The 15,427-nt window shown below is 33.4% G+C and overlaps 1 protein-coding gene across 2 annotated transcripts in view; it reads right to left on the bottom strand.

The window, feature by feature from the left end:
* Window positions 1–890: 890 nt before the first annotated feature.
* The window catches only part of LOC102593173 (phosphoglucomutase, cytoplasmic-like), a 28,793-nt gene continuing 14,256 nt past the window's right edge, over window positions 891–15,427 (bottom strand). Inside the window, exons 8-21 of one of the 2 annotated variants that reach the window (XM_015313514.1) lie at window positions 11,360–11,416; window positions 11,171–11,271; window positions 10,735–10,794; window positions 10,539–10,638; window positions 10,260–10,417; window positions 10,075–10,170; window positions 9,886–9,949; window positions 9,702–9,783; window positions 9,434–9,609; window positions 9,263–9,339; window positions 5,295–5,427; window positions 2,077–2,193; window positions 1,909–1,982; window positions 891–1,069 (exon numbers count right to left, since the gene is read on the bottom strand). In XM_015313514.1, coding sequence (XP_015169000.1) covers window positions 1,911–1,982; window positions 2,077–2,193; window positions 5,295–5,427; window positions 9,263–9,339; window positions 9,434–9,609; window positions 9,702–9,783; window positions 9,886–9,949; window positions 10,075–10,170; window positions 10,260–10,417; window positions 10,539–10,638; window positions 10,735–10,794; window positions 11,171–11,271; window positions 11,360–11,416 — 1,293 coding nt within the window. In that variant the 3' untranslated portion in view covers window positions 891–1,069; window positions 1,909–1,910. Of the gene's footprint in view, window positions 1,070–1,908; window positions 1,983–2,076; window positions 2,194–5,294; window positions 5,428–9,262; window positions 9,340–9,433; window positions 9,610–9,701; window positions 9,784–9,885; window positions 9,950–10,074; window positions 10,171–10,259; window positions 10,418–10,538; window positions 10,639–10,734; window positions 10,795–11,170; window positions 11,272–11,359; window positions 11,417–12,333; window positions 12,394–15,427 lie in introns of both variants that reach the window. The other variant, XM_006357570.2, reaches the window with a different exon arrangement.

Genomic DNA, 15,427 nt, shown 5'->3' with positions numbered 1-15,427 from the left:
TCCGCACCGCCCATTAGCATTCCTAGATCTATGGAGCACATTATTGTGCATTTCTTGATAAAGGTAAATTTTTGGAAATAATTACTAGGGAATAATGCAAAATAAATAAATAATAATACTCCCTCCGTTCACTTTTACTTGTCACTTATTTCCTAAAATAGATTTTTGTTTTTACTTGTCACTTTTGACATATTAAGAAAAGATAATTATTTTTTCCATGTTTTACCCTTAATATTAAATACTTATTCTCCAAATTATTTTCCAAGACCTAATACTAAACATCATTTAATAAAAATAGTTTGGTAAAATACTTATATCAACAATTATTTTCTTAATGGGTGTGCTAGGTCATACACTAACAAGTCAAATTGAACAAAGGGAGTAATAAATATTTATACAGCGAATTTTTACTGAATTTAAATCCACAAGAAATTAGAATTATAATAAATTCAAAATATATTAGTTCAAATAGATATTTTGAATTGTTATAATTAAATTAATTGTATATTTCAATAAATATAAATTAATTATAGTCTAATATCATGAGATTAGTCCATTGATTTAGGCAACAAATAATAAGCCCGTTTTGCCGAGCCGAAACCTAATTAAATCAAAAGTCAATGAAAATGTATCATGCGTACAAGTGGCATATTCTCACCAATCAAATATTATCGTGTCATCCTACAACTATAAATAAGAGTCTCATAATTTAAAAGGGAAACAACAAAGAACTCATAGATCAAATGATGCATATTTCTATATACTCGAATATTTCTTTATTTTTGAAAGAAGAATGGTAGAGATTGCAACATTCAAAGATTAAAATCAATTACTAGGATTGTTGCTAACATTTTAATTTCTGGACTAGAAATTTATGTCTACACAAGTCATTCAAGATGAAAGGTCAAGGAAGAAGAAATTGGCGCATAACATTTATATATTCTAACAAAAACACTTCAACTCCAGACAAAAGACTGCAAAATTGAAAACTTGATATCATCATCTCTGCCAGCAAGGACAGTACACTTATTCAATTGTTTAGTTCTAGAAAGTAAACCATACAGATTATGTTTGAGAAAATGATCAAAATAATCCTTCATGTATAGGGGTTGAATTATTTTGGTCCTTCATATATATCAATTTATCTAAATGGTCCTTAATGTATGCATAAAGAGTATCAATTTAGTCCTAGACCTCCATCCACTTTCGTTCACCATCAAGACTGTTCTTCCTCAATCTGCTTTTGTTCACCATCACCACTGCAGACCTTTCTCCTCAACTTCCTTCTTTCGTCATTTGAAGTCCATAAGAAAAATAATACACACTACACCCATTTCATTTCCATCGAAATAAAATTTTCACGCTTCCATTATCATACATAAAGAAGAAGAAGAAAACCAAGATCATCAGATAAAAGACTCCACTTATTCTCTCTTGTTGAGGCGATCTATGGGGAGTATATAGCTTTCTTTTCGTTTTATCCTTTACAAAATTAGTAATTTTTTCAAGCCATTTTTTTCATTCTACTTTTAAAATTTAATGGTAAAATTTTAACGGACAGAAATAGAAAACAAAAACCTTACAAATATTCTTTTGAAATTTAAAGATACTTTTGTGTGTGTGAGAGGATTTTGGGAGCAGAAATTGTAGAAGAAATGGCAAAAGAAAGAAGGTGAAGGAGAAGCAATGGTGGAAGAAAGAGGGAGGAAGAAGGGGCCCACCAAGTGTGGGACCCAACAGTTAAGTTTAACAGTTTCTTTATGTTTTCAGTTAGATTTTAGGTCTAGGACCAAATTGATACTCTTTATACATACATTAAGGACCATTTAGATAAAGTGATATATATAAAGGACCAAAATAATTCAAACCCTATATATAAAGGACCATTTTGATCATTTTCTCGATTATGTTTATGTAATAACAGTTGGGGCAGAACGACTAGTGTATTCCTGCATTTTCGATAGTTTAAGAGCAACCTCCACCTGTAATAAAAGATAAATTTGTTTAGCAAAAACACTAAAGAAACAAAAAGAAAAAATGGACCACAAACACCATCTTTGCTCCAACGTAAATTACCAGGGGTGCAAGTGCTTCCTGAAAATCTCTCCCAATCTTGGATGAATCCTTCTCGTACTGCTCAATGTAGAGACGGATTGTAGCACCCTCTGACCCAGTTCCAGAGAGACGGAACACCTACCACAGTACCAAAAGTTACACCATATGCTCCCAACAACACTTCCCATAAAAGTTTTTCCATTTACTGCACTTTTATTTGTTAGTTAATTCTATGGAGAAAAACACAACTACAGGCTTGAAGCTTCAAGTTTGAATTTCAGGCTACCACAAACAAACTCCATTTCAACTGGTAATATCTCAAAAGATCCGGAATATCTTAAGGAATTCATATAAAAAATTTGAGTTGATTTCAGAAGATCTAAGATGGATTCAGTTCAAAGAAAAGCAGCAATTAATGAAGCTTCAAGTTTGAATTTCAGGTTACTGCAAACAAACTCTGTTTAGAGTGGGTGATATCTCAAAAGATCTGCAACATCTCAAGGAATTCATATCAAATATGTAGGTTGATTTCACGAAGATTTAAGATGGATTTGGTTGATAATTCTAATGTGAGGTTGAAGATAAAATTGATTTCCAGATTTTTCTGAAATAGTCACATTTTACTGCACAATTTTGATTTTATCCATTTTTCCAATAACCAAATTACTAATCCAATTTCAAATATGGCCTTTTTACTGCTGTCTTCTTTTTCTGATCCGGAAGCTCAAAGGTAGGGGTGTCCACGGGTTGGTTTGGATCAGTTATTGGTCAAAACCAAAACCAAACCAACTTAATCGGTTTTTAAAAATTATCAAAAACCAAACCAAACCAAACCAAATATAATATACATTTATTGGTTTGGTGATTATCGATTTCGGTTTGGTTTGGCTCGGTTATTCGGTTATTAACCATACACAAAAATAAAAGAAACAATTCATTTAAAATGTGAAAAAAAGTGACAACAATCCATTCAAAATGAGAAATAGTTAGAATGACTTGAATTACTAAACTTTCAATCACTAAATTTACTATCAATAAAGCTTTAAAATTCACTATATTGGCCTAGAAGTAAGAGACATAACATTTTCAGTCCCACAAAGAATTGACATAGACACTCATATACATGAAATAAATAAGATAAATATTTCATCTTGGGCATTTTTTCTTTCAATAAGTAAATTATAAAGAAATTTTTAATGAAAAATATGTATAAGATCTTTAAAATTGTTTATAAAAATAATTTATTGAGTATGTATATTAATAAAATATATGTATATAATTCATCGGTTCGGTTCGGTTATTTCTTTTGGGATTTTTCGAATAAAACCATAACCAAACCAAATACTATCGGTTTTCAAAAATCTAAAAACAAACCAAACCAAACCAAATAAATCGGTTTTATTTTATTGGTTTGGTTTGGTTTTTCAATTTGGATCGATTTTTATCCAAACCGTGAATACCCCTACTCAAAGGTAACAGAAGAGAAGAAAAGAATAAAAAGGAGTAATAAATATATTTAATATAAAATCATATTAAAATAAAAAATAAAAAATAGTTTATGTTTCTCACTTTCTCAAAGAGAGTAAAATACTCTCCTTGCCACCTGAGCACTTAGGGGTCGTTTGGTTACTGTATAAGATACATCTTATTCATGTATAAAAAGTTGCATTAACTTTACTATGTTTGGTAGAGGTTTTGTATTAGGTATAAAAGTCAACATAACTTATACCATGTTTGGTTGGTAAGAATTTAAATGTTGTATAAAAGTTATTCATGTATTAATTTATACGGTGTTTGGTTGCATTTTTGTAGTCCTACATAATTAATACCAACATAACTTATGAAGGAATTTATGTATAAAGTTATGCAGGGTAGAAGGTGGAATAAGTTATGTGAGTATTAGTTATACATGTATTAAAATGATAAATTACATATTCACCCTATCAATTTTATTTTTTTTAAATTGAAAACTTTACTGTTTCCTATCTAAATTTGTTGTTTTTATTTCTTTTTATACTGTTATCAATCTTTTTTATATTATATATTTTTACCAACTCTTCTGAATTACGAATTACTCCTTCTTTGTAGAAAATTTCTTTTGCAGATTGTTTACATATAATTTTAAATTATTAAAAAACACGTTGAAGACACCTTTTTAGTACAGCTGTTAGATTTTTTATATTAAATATTTACATTTAAAAAATAAATTTTAATCAAACCAACATATGAAAAGAGAAAATATTTTTTTTTATAACAAAAAAAAAACTGACAACCTTCCACAAAGAATGGAAACCTGGTAGAAGAGTTATAAATAAGCTATACTATTTCATAAATGTATCATTTCAGGTATTGTAAAAAAAAATTATTATTTTTAATTGAAAACTTTACTGCTATCAACATTTGTTGTTTTTATTTCTTTTTATATATAGACCATTTTCATTTCTTTTTATATACTTACAGTTTTTATTTATTTATGTAAATATAATATTTTTTTAATATTAGAAATTTGATTGTATATTTTTTGACGGTACATATGCTAATCAAATATTAGCATTATATATTATTCAATATATTCCCCATTTATTAGCATGTATTATTATTTTGTAAATAATATTTATTAATTATTTACAACAAGTTTAATATTCAATAGTTAATAATTCATGTATTGTAATCTCTACATAACTAAATAATACCTACATAGTTAATACTCGCATAATTAAACCTAACATAACTAACACCTGCATAACTAAACCCTGCATAACTAATACATGCATAACTAAACCCTGCATAACTAATACATGCATAACTAAACCCTGCATAACTAATACATGCATAACTAAACCCTGCATAACTAATACATGCATAACTAAACCCTGCATAACTAATATCTGCATAACTCTAACCAGTAACCAAACGGCCCCTTAAGGTTTCTATTTTTAAATAGTTTGGGGGTTAACAGGATTCCCAAAACGATAAGGTGTGTCTCTTAGATTTCAATCACAGTTTGGGGTTATTTATGCCTTTTCCCTAATTCTGTTGATAAAAGAGAAATCAAACCAGAACAGAATTTGTATCCCCAGTTATCTGTATATTTGTCATTCCTATCCAAAACAGCCTCTAATTCTCATATTTTGAGTAAAACTAGAGCTGGGGATATTCTGTATATTTTTCATTTCCTATGCAAAACTGCCTCTAATTCCCATAATTTGAGTAATACAAGAGCAGGAGAGATTCCTTACCAATCGTGATCCATCTTCAAATAGATATCTTATACCCTGATGTTTTGAGACCGAACCATCAACTGGGTCCTTGTACTCAAATTCATCAGCATGCACGACATTTGAAACATCTGAACGGATTCCCTTTATTAATCTGTATAGGAATTTATCTCAAGATCAAGTATTACACATTGAAAAGACTTAAATTTTTCTGCTCAATAACAAATATCTACATGACAACAGGAAATATTACAATAACCATTGCTACCTTCAAAATTCACAAAAAAAAGGTCCAAGAAAACATAAATTGACTGGCATTGGCAAGTAATCTGACTGATAATACAGTAAACACTAAACGTATTTTTGAAAAAAACAAATAAAAAGGGAGCATGCCAATGTTTTCAACTTCAAACAGTGTAGTATCTGATGAGGAAAAGCAAATTTTGAAGTTGATTTCTAATACTCTTCTAATTATAAATAAAAAGGAGACCTATTGTTTTAGTCACATCTCTTGATCTTTGGGAACACTTGAAACTATCACAATCTTGAATAGATTGGACAAGCAAAAATATGTGCTTTGTAATTCTAGGTTTCAGTGTACAATAGGTTAAACTTCTAGCGATAAGAACATCCAGCGCAGACATCCATTTTCTCTTTTTGATAAGTAGTATTAGAGTAATGTGATACTGCAATGTGAGTCGGAAAAAGAATAGAACTTTGCATGTATCTAGCATGAAAATCTGGTATAAAACTTGTGAACTTGGAAAACTAGAAAAATGATCAAGCAACTATTATTTAAGATATTAAATATGGAGAACACCGAGCTCTTACATACCCGCAGTGGGACTATATAAAGGAAAATGGAAAACTACCAAAAGTGTGCCAAGCTGGAAAACTGCCGATATCTAAAAAGGATCTCAATGAAGCAGTCAAAGAAACCAGACACCTTAAGTTACCATTACGCAGAGACCACTATAGCGGAGGAACAACCATAGCAGAACTTAACAGACATGGAAACTCAATTAGAGATTAACCTATTCTTGGTTCATTGGTACAGCTAAATTTGAATATGATGAATCTACATAGGGAAAGATTGCCCCTTGAAAGGTTGAATTTGGTTTGGCTGCACGCAAAATCACTAGAAAGCTTATTGATTTGACTCATCACATTTCATTTCTTTTGGCGGAGGAGATTGTGAGTCATCTGGACAAATGTTTCCATTTGTTTATTTGCAAAACCACCCCTTAGAGAAAAAAAACAAGATCCAAACATGCAACGATTCTTTTTTATAGGGGAGAAGGGAAGTGCGGAGCTTAAATAAAAGACCAAAAATGCAATCGGTGCCCACATGTAATAGATTTCTGATTTCTCCTATTCATGGCATGCATATCATGGAGTAAAAACAACCCCTTTTCATGAACTCCCATTAGTTGATATGAGAAGCAGATTATGTTTATGATGATAACAATAATACAAATGTACTAAGGGGTGTTTGGTTTGAAGACAACTTATACAAGGATTATAATGCAGGGATCAGTTAGGTAAGAATTTGTAGTTATACAGGGATTAGAAATACAAAGATTATTTCTCGTTGGGTGTTTAGTTCATTGCACTAAAATTGGATTACAAGATATCATTTAAAATATTTATTTACTTTCTAAGCTAAAAAGTAATGAGTTTGCAATTATACCCTTGAATGCTTGACCTTCATTGACTTCAGGGAAAAATACAAAGATAGCTTTGTCCTTTTGCTATTTTATCCATATATAAATTATACAAGGATTAGTTATTCCATGATGTTGGTGGTGTAAAATAATACACCATTGGTGTATTAAGTTGTACATAATTCAAATCATGACCAAATATTGGATTAAGTTATACCAAATTATATACCTGATTATTTTCCTTATACATTATACCAAACGACCCCTAAAGATAGTCAAAGATTTGACTTGATGTTCACAACCATGAACCAAGTGATTCAAAAGCTAAAGGTGCTGCAGTGGTCAAACTAAGCTAGGTATTAAAGGCTCCAAAATCATCCTGCCAATTACAACACTTGAGGAAATTAGGGAAGGCATGCAGAAGACTATGATTTAGAATAAAGGGTAGAGGGGTGGGACCCATTATCCACCGAATTTTGAACTATGCGCTGCTGGCTCGGATTTCTTGGTTATAAAAAATCACTTTTTGGTATAAAAATTCTCTTTACTTCCTACTACAGAAGGATTTCAGTTTCTAGGAAGGAGTCATAGATTGATCAATGGGGTTATGGGACAAACCTCGTCTCCCAAATGACACAGTAGTTCTTTATTAAATAATAGCACTAGATCTAAAAAAAAAGATACACAAATTTGTTATATTCTACCACCTTCCTGTTAACGGTACTGCAACCGTCAAACTAAGCTATGACTGGCAGCTCATCCTGACAGTTAGAACACTTGATAAAAGTGGAGGGCACGCAGAAGATGACAATTTGGTATAGAATATTCTCCTGAAACTCGTACTACGAAAGGCTTTCAGTTTGAGGGATGGAGTCATAGATATAATATGCTGGTAGGGGACGAAAAACGTCTCCCAAATGACACATCAGGTCTATGTTGATCAGTTGGTGTTATGACAAAGATAAGAAACTTGTCTCTACGATTGAGCACCATATGAAGAACTTTACCATCACCAATATTGGGAAAAGATAAGGTTTTGTGATCTTCAAGAAACTTTCCATCATGAATAAGGTTGAGTGGCCAACCTTCCTCTCTATAACCATTTTAACATTACGAACCAATAAGGCAGCCTTGATTTCTATTTGTAGGACACCATGATCAGTTTGCGTTATGACAAAGATAAGAAACCTGTCTCTACGATTGAGCACCATATGAAGAACTGTACCATCACCAATATTGAGAAAAGATAAGGTTTTGTGATCTTCAAGAAACTTTCCATCATGAATAAGGTTGAGTGGCCAACCTTCCTCTCTATAACCATTTTAACATTACGAACCAATAAGGCAGCCTTGATTTCTATTTGTAGGACACCATGATCAGTTTGCGTTATGACAAAGATAAGAAACTTGTCTCTACGATTGAGAAACATATGAAGAACTTTACCATCACCAATATTGGGAAAAGATAAGGTTTTGTGATCTTCAAGAAACTTCTCATCATGAATAAGTTAGACTAACTCCTTGTAACTTATTCATGATGGGAAATTTCTTGAAGATGACAAAACCTTATCTTTTCTCAATATTGGTGATGGTACAGTTCTTCATATGGTGCTCAATCGTAGAAGACAAGTTTCTTATCTTTGTCATGTAGAGACAAGTTTCTTATCCTTGTCATAATGTAAACTGATCATGGAATCCTACAAATAGAAGTCAAGGCTACCTTATTTGTTCGTGATGTTAAAACGGTTATAGAGAGCAAGGTTGGCACACAACCTTATTCATGATGGGAAGTTTCTTGAAGATCACAAAACCTTATCTTTTCTCAATATTGTTGATGGTACAGTTCTTCATATGGTGCTCAATCGTAGAGACAAGTTTCTTATCCTTGTCATAATGTAAACTGATCATGGAATCCTACAAATAGAAGTCAAGGCTACCTTATTTGTTCGTGATGTTAAAACGGTTATAGAGAGCAAGGTTGGCCACTTTAAATCAACAACAAGATTAAAATAAAGGAAACGCACCCACTAATACATTCTAGTACAGCTGCACCTCTTAGATGCTATGTATAAATGCTCCAAGTGTCATTGAGTGCACAGGATCAGTCTAAATGTCACTTTGTTATAATTACAATTTAAGGAAGACCTACTACCCCATGTTTAAGCTAGTTTCTTCTGGAATTTCTCATACAAAGGATGGACATCATCAAAGTATAAAGATAAAGAAATAGAAATACAAAATGAGTGCAAAATTGCATCAAGTCATGCTTTAGAAACATTGGGTATTCCACAGAAAACTTGAAAGTTGAAACTAATAGAAAGCTTACTTGTTAACTTCATCAATGGAAGATTGCAGCTTCACCAAATGAGCCATAAGATCCTTAGCACCATCAGCATTGACATTCTAAAAGAAACAAAAAAAATTGACTGACAAGATTTGAGTTAAGGAGATGCAGAAAATATTCATTTAACATTAAATATGACTGTCAAGCAAAAACCTCGTAGTCATATCGAGTGTAATAGTGACGTCCATAGATTGCCCAGTGTTGGCGAACAATATCTTCAACAGACACAAGGTTACCTTCCCCAAGGTTGTCCTCATTCTTATAGGCAAGGATAGATAACCAAGCCAAAACAGCCCATATTCCATCTTTCTCTCGAATGTGGTCTGAGCCTGTGAAGAGATAATTAAAAAGATTTAATGCCTTTACATGTCCAATCTACTTGTATCAAATTAGATACAAGAATTAAGTCCAGAAAGCCAACCAGTTCCAAAACTTTCTTCTCCGCAAATTGAACACATTCCAGCATCCATCAAGTTACCAAAAAATTTCCAACCAGTGGGTACCTTAGCAAAGGCAATGGAAAACATAAAATTCAGCATGCCTTCAACCCTCCACCAACAAAAGATAAAATAAATAACATATAAATGTCAATGGAGCTATAGTACCTCAAAAAATTTCAAGTTCAGGTGTTTAGCAACTATATCAAGAGCAGCAGATGTGGGCATACTCCTGTAGAAAGATAAGCATTGCATCACATTAAATTCTGACAGATTTCATCACAAGATGAATTGCTCTTGAATAGAAATATTAACAGCATAACAATCATGTACAGCTTAGCTCGAAATGATACAGACCTGGCAACACCTTTCAAACCTCCAGAAAAATAAGGAATAGCTTGTACAGCATTGGCAGCAATTATAGCTACAGAGTCGGAAGGAGTCACAAAGAATCTACAAAATAAACAGAAAAAACAAAATTTAAGATGCAACTCAGGAAAGTGACTAGTTGTAGTTCAAAAAAGAAATCAACAAGAAGTTACCTTTTCCCCAGGACCATGTTACGGTCCCCATCTCCATCAGCAGCTGCCCCAAATTCTGGTGGATTGGGTTCAGAATGCGTTTTAGACAATCCCATACGTGCAACTAACTCCTTTGCATATGTCAGATTGGGATCGGGATGCCCTCCACCAAAGTCCTCCTATTAAATTAATCATACATGTCATAGAAAGAACAAGAGAGTCCTAAAATATAGCATTAGAAAAACAGAAAGCCAAACAGTTTATGCAAGAAAATTTTCAATGGAAGGAAAATCAGAGGACCTTGGGTACGCAATTAACTAGAGAGCTTTCATTTGCCCCAAGCTCCTCCACAAATATACGCTTTGCATGTACGCCAGCAACACCATGAAGTGCATCATAGCTACAATAGGCATAGATGTGAGAAACTAGCTGACACTCTTAGCAAAAAAAGGAATTGACTGGAGAATGTACATCAAAAGGTTTCCAACGTGCATACCAGAAACTAAATTTTGGAGAAGAGAGCAACTTCTGGATAGCTGGGAATTCAAATATTGACCTGGAAACAGATATGCAATGTTAAATATTGAGTCAGAAAAGAAAATTTACTTCAAAAAGAATAACTAAATTGAAGTACCGATAAAAAGAACAATACGAAAGGTAATAAAGATGAAAATAAGCTTTAAAACAATGTCAAAAGACATGCATGAAGCAATATCCCTTATAAATGTTCAGTCAAAAACAAGCCCAAGACATATCACATGGCCTTAAAAATTTGAAGGGAATGACACAACTTTCAATAATAGCTGTATAGTGCCTTTGCAACAAATTGTTGATTGACCTTTAGATATCAAAGGACACATTTACATGTACAAGCAATACTCGACTGAAAGCAGAAAGACATTTGTTTTTGCACATAAGAGAAGCATCCATACTTCAACAATTTCAGATAATCACTAGTTGAATCAAAAACGTCAACGTCAAATTTCCCCTTTGGACCCTCAAAGCTTGAGACACCTGTTGTAGATATGTCCACCTACATTCAAGTTGGGCCATATCAAAATGTTACTTCATCAATAAAATTAAGACTCAGGAAAATGTACTAGGGAAGCAGTGCATCTTACATCAGGCAGGCCCTCAGCAATCAAGTACTCCTTTATTGTTGTGGTGTTCTCATAGATCTTGTTTATATTATATTATATTTTAACTTCTCATACAATTAAACACCAATATATATTCTTATCTCATCCCAAATTTATGAAATACAAGTAATAATTAATTGAATTGCCTATTTTAATTCAATAATATACATATTATATGAGATTAATATACTGATAAATAAAGATCAAAATTTATTTTCTAATATAAATATTATTCACTTTCTATTTTCTTTTCAAAAAAAAAAGATATTGCAAGTATATATGAATTTCAAAGCACCCAATTAATTATTTTTTAGTAGTTAATTGATCTTTAATATTATTGATCCATTATATAATATATGATTAATTGATGTAAGTTGACATTCGTAAGTGATTTATATATCAATAAATTTTTTTTTGAATATATGTGTTTATAATTATTCAAAATTGATGACATTATGGTAATTTTTAAAAAACTATTCATCATCGCATAAAAAAATAATAAAAATTAATTATGATAAATGATTCTTAAGTATGAAAATTTATTCTTAATAAACTAATGTAACTTTAAAAAAAATAATATGATCATGGCTTATTTTAGTTAAATGAGTTTAATGAATTAAATAGGTCTATTATTAAAAAAAAGACTTTAATGACATGTCATGCCAACTAGGAGAGAGTGAGACTTTTGGAGTGTCAAGTATATTTGGAGGAAAATAGTGATAGTTGAGTGATATTTTGGTCCTAAATGAAACATAAATGATATTTCAAGGCAATTCCCTAAACTTGGGTGATCATTTAGGGAATTGACTCACAAATATACGCTTTGCATGTACGCCAGCAACACCATGAAGTGCATCATAGCTACAATAGGCATAGATGTGAGAAACTAGCTGACACTCTTAGTAAAAAAGGAATTGACTGGAGAATGTACATCAAAAGGTCTCCAACGTGCATACCAGAAACTAAACTTTGGAGAAGAGAGCAACTTCTGGATAGCTGGGAAGTCAAATATTGACCTGGAAACAGATATGCAATGTTAAATATTGAGTCAGAAAAGAAAATTTACTTCAAAAAGAATAACTAAATTGAAGTACCAATAAAAAGAACAATGCGAAAGGTAATAAAGATGAAAATAAGCTTTAAAACAATGTCAAAAGGCATATGCATGAAGCAATATCCCTCATAAATGTTCAGTCAAAAACAAGCCCAAGACATATCACATGGCCTTAAAAATTGGAAGGGAGTTACACACAACTTTCAATAATAGCTGTATAGTGCCTTTGCAACAAATTGTTGATTGACCTTAAGATATCAAAGGACACATTTACATGTATAAGCTGTGAGAAATATATGGGAAAAATATTATTGAATTGTGTATCTAAATAGTTACATTGAGACCCTATTTATAGACACTACATTGGAATCCTTTTCCAACTAGGATTCCTATTCTTATTCCTATTCCTATTCCTATTCTAAGTAGGAAATACTTATTTCTATTCTAACACTCCCCCTCAAGATGGTGCATACAAATCATATGTACCTAGCTTGTTACAGATGTAATTAATACGAGGACATGTGAGGGACTTGGTGAAGATATCTGCAAGCTGATCATTTGACTTCACAAATTTCGTAACAATATCTCCCGAGAGTATCTTTTCTCTGACAAAGTGACAGTCAATCTCAATGTGCTTAGTCCTTTCATGAAACACTGGATTTGTTGCGATATGAAGAGCCGCTTGATTATCACACACAAGTTCCATCTGATCAATTTTGCCAAATTTTAGTTCTACCAGCAATTGTTTGATCCAAACTAGCTCACAAGTTGTTGGCGCCATTGCTCGATATTCTGCATCTGCACTAGATCGAGCAACCACATTTTGTTTCTTATTCTTCCACGACACCAAATTACCTCCTACTAAAACACAATATCCGGATGTCGAATGTCTGTCAGAGGGTGATCCTGCCCAATCAGCGTCTGTATATCCAATGATATGCTCATGGCCTTGATCCTCAAAGAGTAGTCCTTTACCGGGAGCTGACTTTATATATCGCAGAATACGAACAACTGCTTCCAATGACTATCACAAGGGGAAGTCATAAACTGACTTACAACACTCACAAAGAAAAGAGATGTCAGGTCTAGTCACTGTGAGATAATTCAACTTTCCAACAAGCCGTCTGTACCTTTCAGGATTACTAAGTGGTTCCCCCTGTCCTGGAAGGAGCTTAACATTCGGATCCATAGGAGTGTCAATATGTCTACATCCCATCATTCTTGTCTCCTCAAGAATGGCTAAGGCATACTTGCGTTGAGAAATAACAATACCTGATCTAGACTGAGCAACCTCAATACCTAGAAAATACTTCAATCTGCCAAGGTCTTTAGTCTGGAAGTGCTTAAAGAGATGTTGCTTCAAATCGGTGATACCATCTTGATCATTACCCGTGATAACAATATCATCAACATAAACAACCAAATAGATACATTGACTTGGTGCAGAATGCCGATAAAACACAGAGTGATCAGCTCCACTACGAGTCATGCCAAACTCCTGAATTACTGTGCTGAACTTCCCAAACCAAGCTCGAGGAGACTGTTTCAGACCATAGAGTGACCTACGCAATCGACATACAAGGCTACTACACTCCCCCTGAGCAACAAAACCAGGTGGTTGCTCCATATAGACTTCTTCCTCAAGATCACCATGCAGAAAAGCATTCTTAATGTCCAACTGATGAAGAGGCCAATGACGAACGGCAGCCATAGATAGAAAAAGACGAACAGATGCAATTTTAGCCACAGGAGCAAAAGTGTCACTATAATCTAGCCCAAATATCTGAGTATACCCTTTGGCAACAAGGCGAGCCTTAAGTCGATCAACCTGACCGTCTGGACCAATTTTGACTGCACAAACCCAACGACATCCAACAGTAGATTTACCTGCAGGAAGGGAGACAAGCTCCCAAGTACCACTCTTATGTAAAGCAGACATCTCATCAACCATAGCCTGCCTCCATCCAGAATGAGAAAGTGCTTCACCTGTAGTCTTAGGAATGGAAATAGAGGACAAAGACGACACAAATGCATAATGGGGTGATGATAGACGATGATAACTTAAGAAGGTATAATGTGGGTTAGTATTTCGAGTGGATCGTATACCTTTTTGAAGTGCAAGCGGTTGGCTAGGAGGAGGCAAGTGATGATAAGTTAGTAGTGGTGGCACTACAACTGGAGATGTAGAAGTAATCGTAGATTCCTTAAAGGTTGGCACAGGGAAAACCTGAGGTATGGGTAAGACCATAGATACATCAAGATGATCAGAGGATGTATAGTAAGGTTGAGACTCAAAACATGTAACATCAGCGGACATAAGGGATCGATGAAGATCATGTGAATAACAACGATACCCTTTTTGAACTCGAGAGTAACCAAGAAAGACACATTTAAGGGCACGAGGAGCTAATTTATCTTTCCCTGGGGCTAAATTATGAACAAAACATGTGCTCCCAAAGACACGAGGGGGGATAGGATAGAGATGTGACTGAGGAAACAATATGGAATGTGGAACCTGATTCTGAATAGAAGAAGAGGGCATTCTATTTATCAAATAACAAGACGTAAGAACTGCATCTCCCCAAAAACGCAGCGGAACATTGGATTCAAGGAGAAGAGTACGAGCGGTCTCAATAAGATGCCGATTTTTTCTTTCAGCTACACCGTTTTGTTGAGGGGTGTATGGACAAGTAGTCTGGTGGTGAATAATGCCTTGGTGAGTCATAAACTCCTGAAATTGGGAGGATAAGTATTCTAAGGCATTATCACTACGAAAAGTACGAATAGAAACACCAAACTGATTTTGTATTTCAGCAAAGAAACTTTTGAATATAGAAAATAACTCAGAACGATCTTTCATTAAGAAAACCCAAGTACATTTTGAATAATCATCAATGAAACTAACAAAATAACGAAATCCTAAGGTGGAACTGACTCTACTAGGACCCCAAATATCAGAATGAACTAATGAAAAAATAGACTCTGAACGACCCTCA

Source organism: Solanum tuberosum, unplaced genomic scaffold (genome assembly GCF_000226075.1).
Source record: "Solanum tuberosum cultivar DM 1-3 516 R44 unplaced genomic scaffold, SolTub_3.0 scf00251, whole genome shotgun sequence".
NCBI lineage: Eukaryota > Viridiplantae > Streptophyta > Magnoliopsida > Solanales > Solanaceae > Solanum > Solanum tuberosum.
Note: the sequence above shows the minus strand (reverse complement) of the source record. Positions and strands in the feature narration are given on the sequence as shown.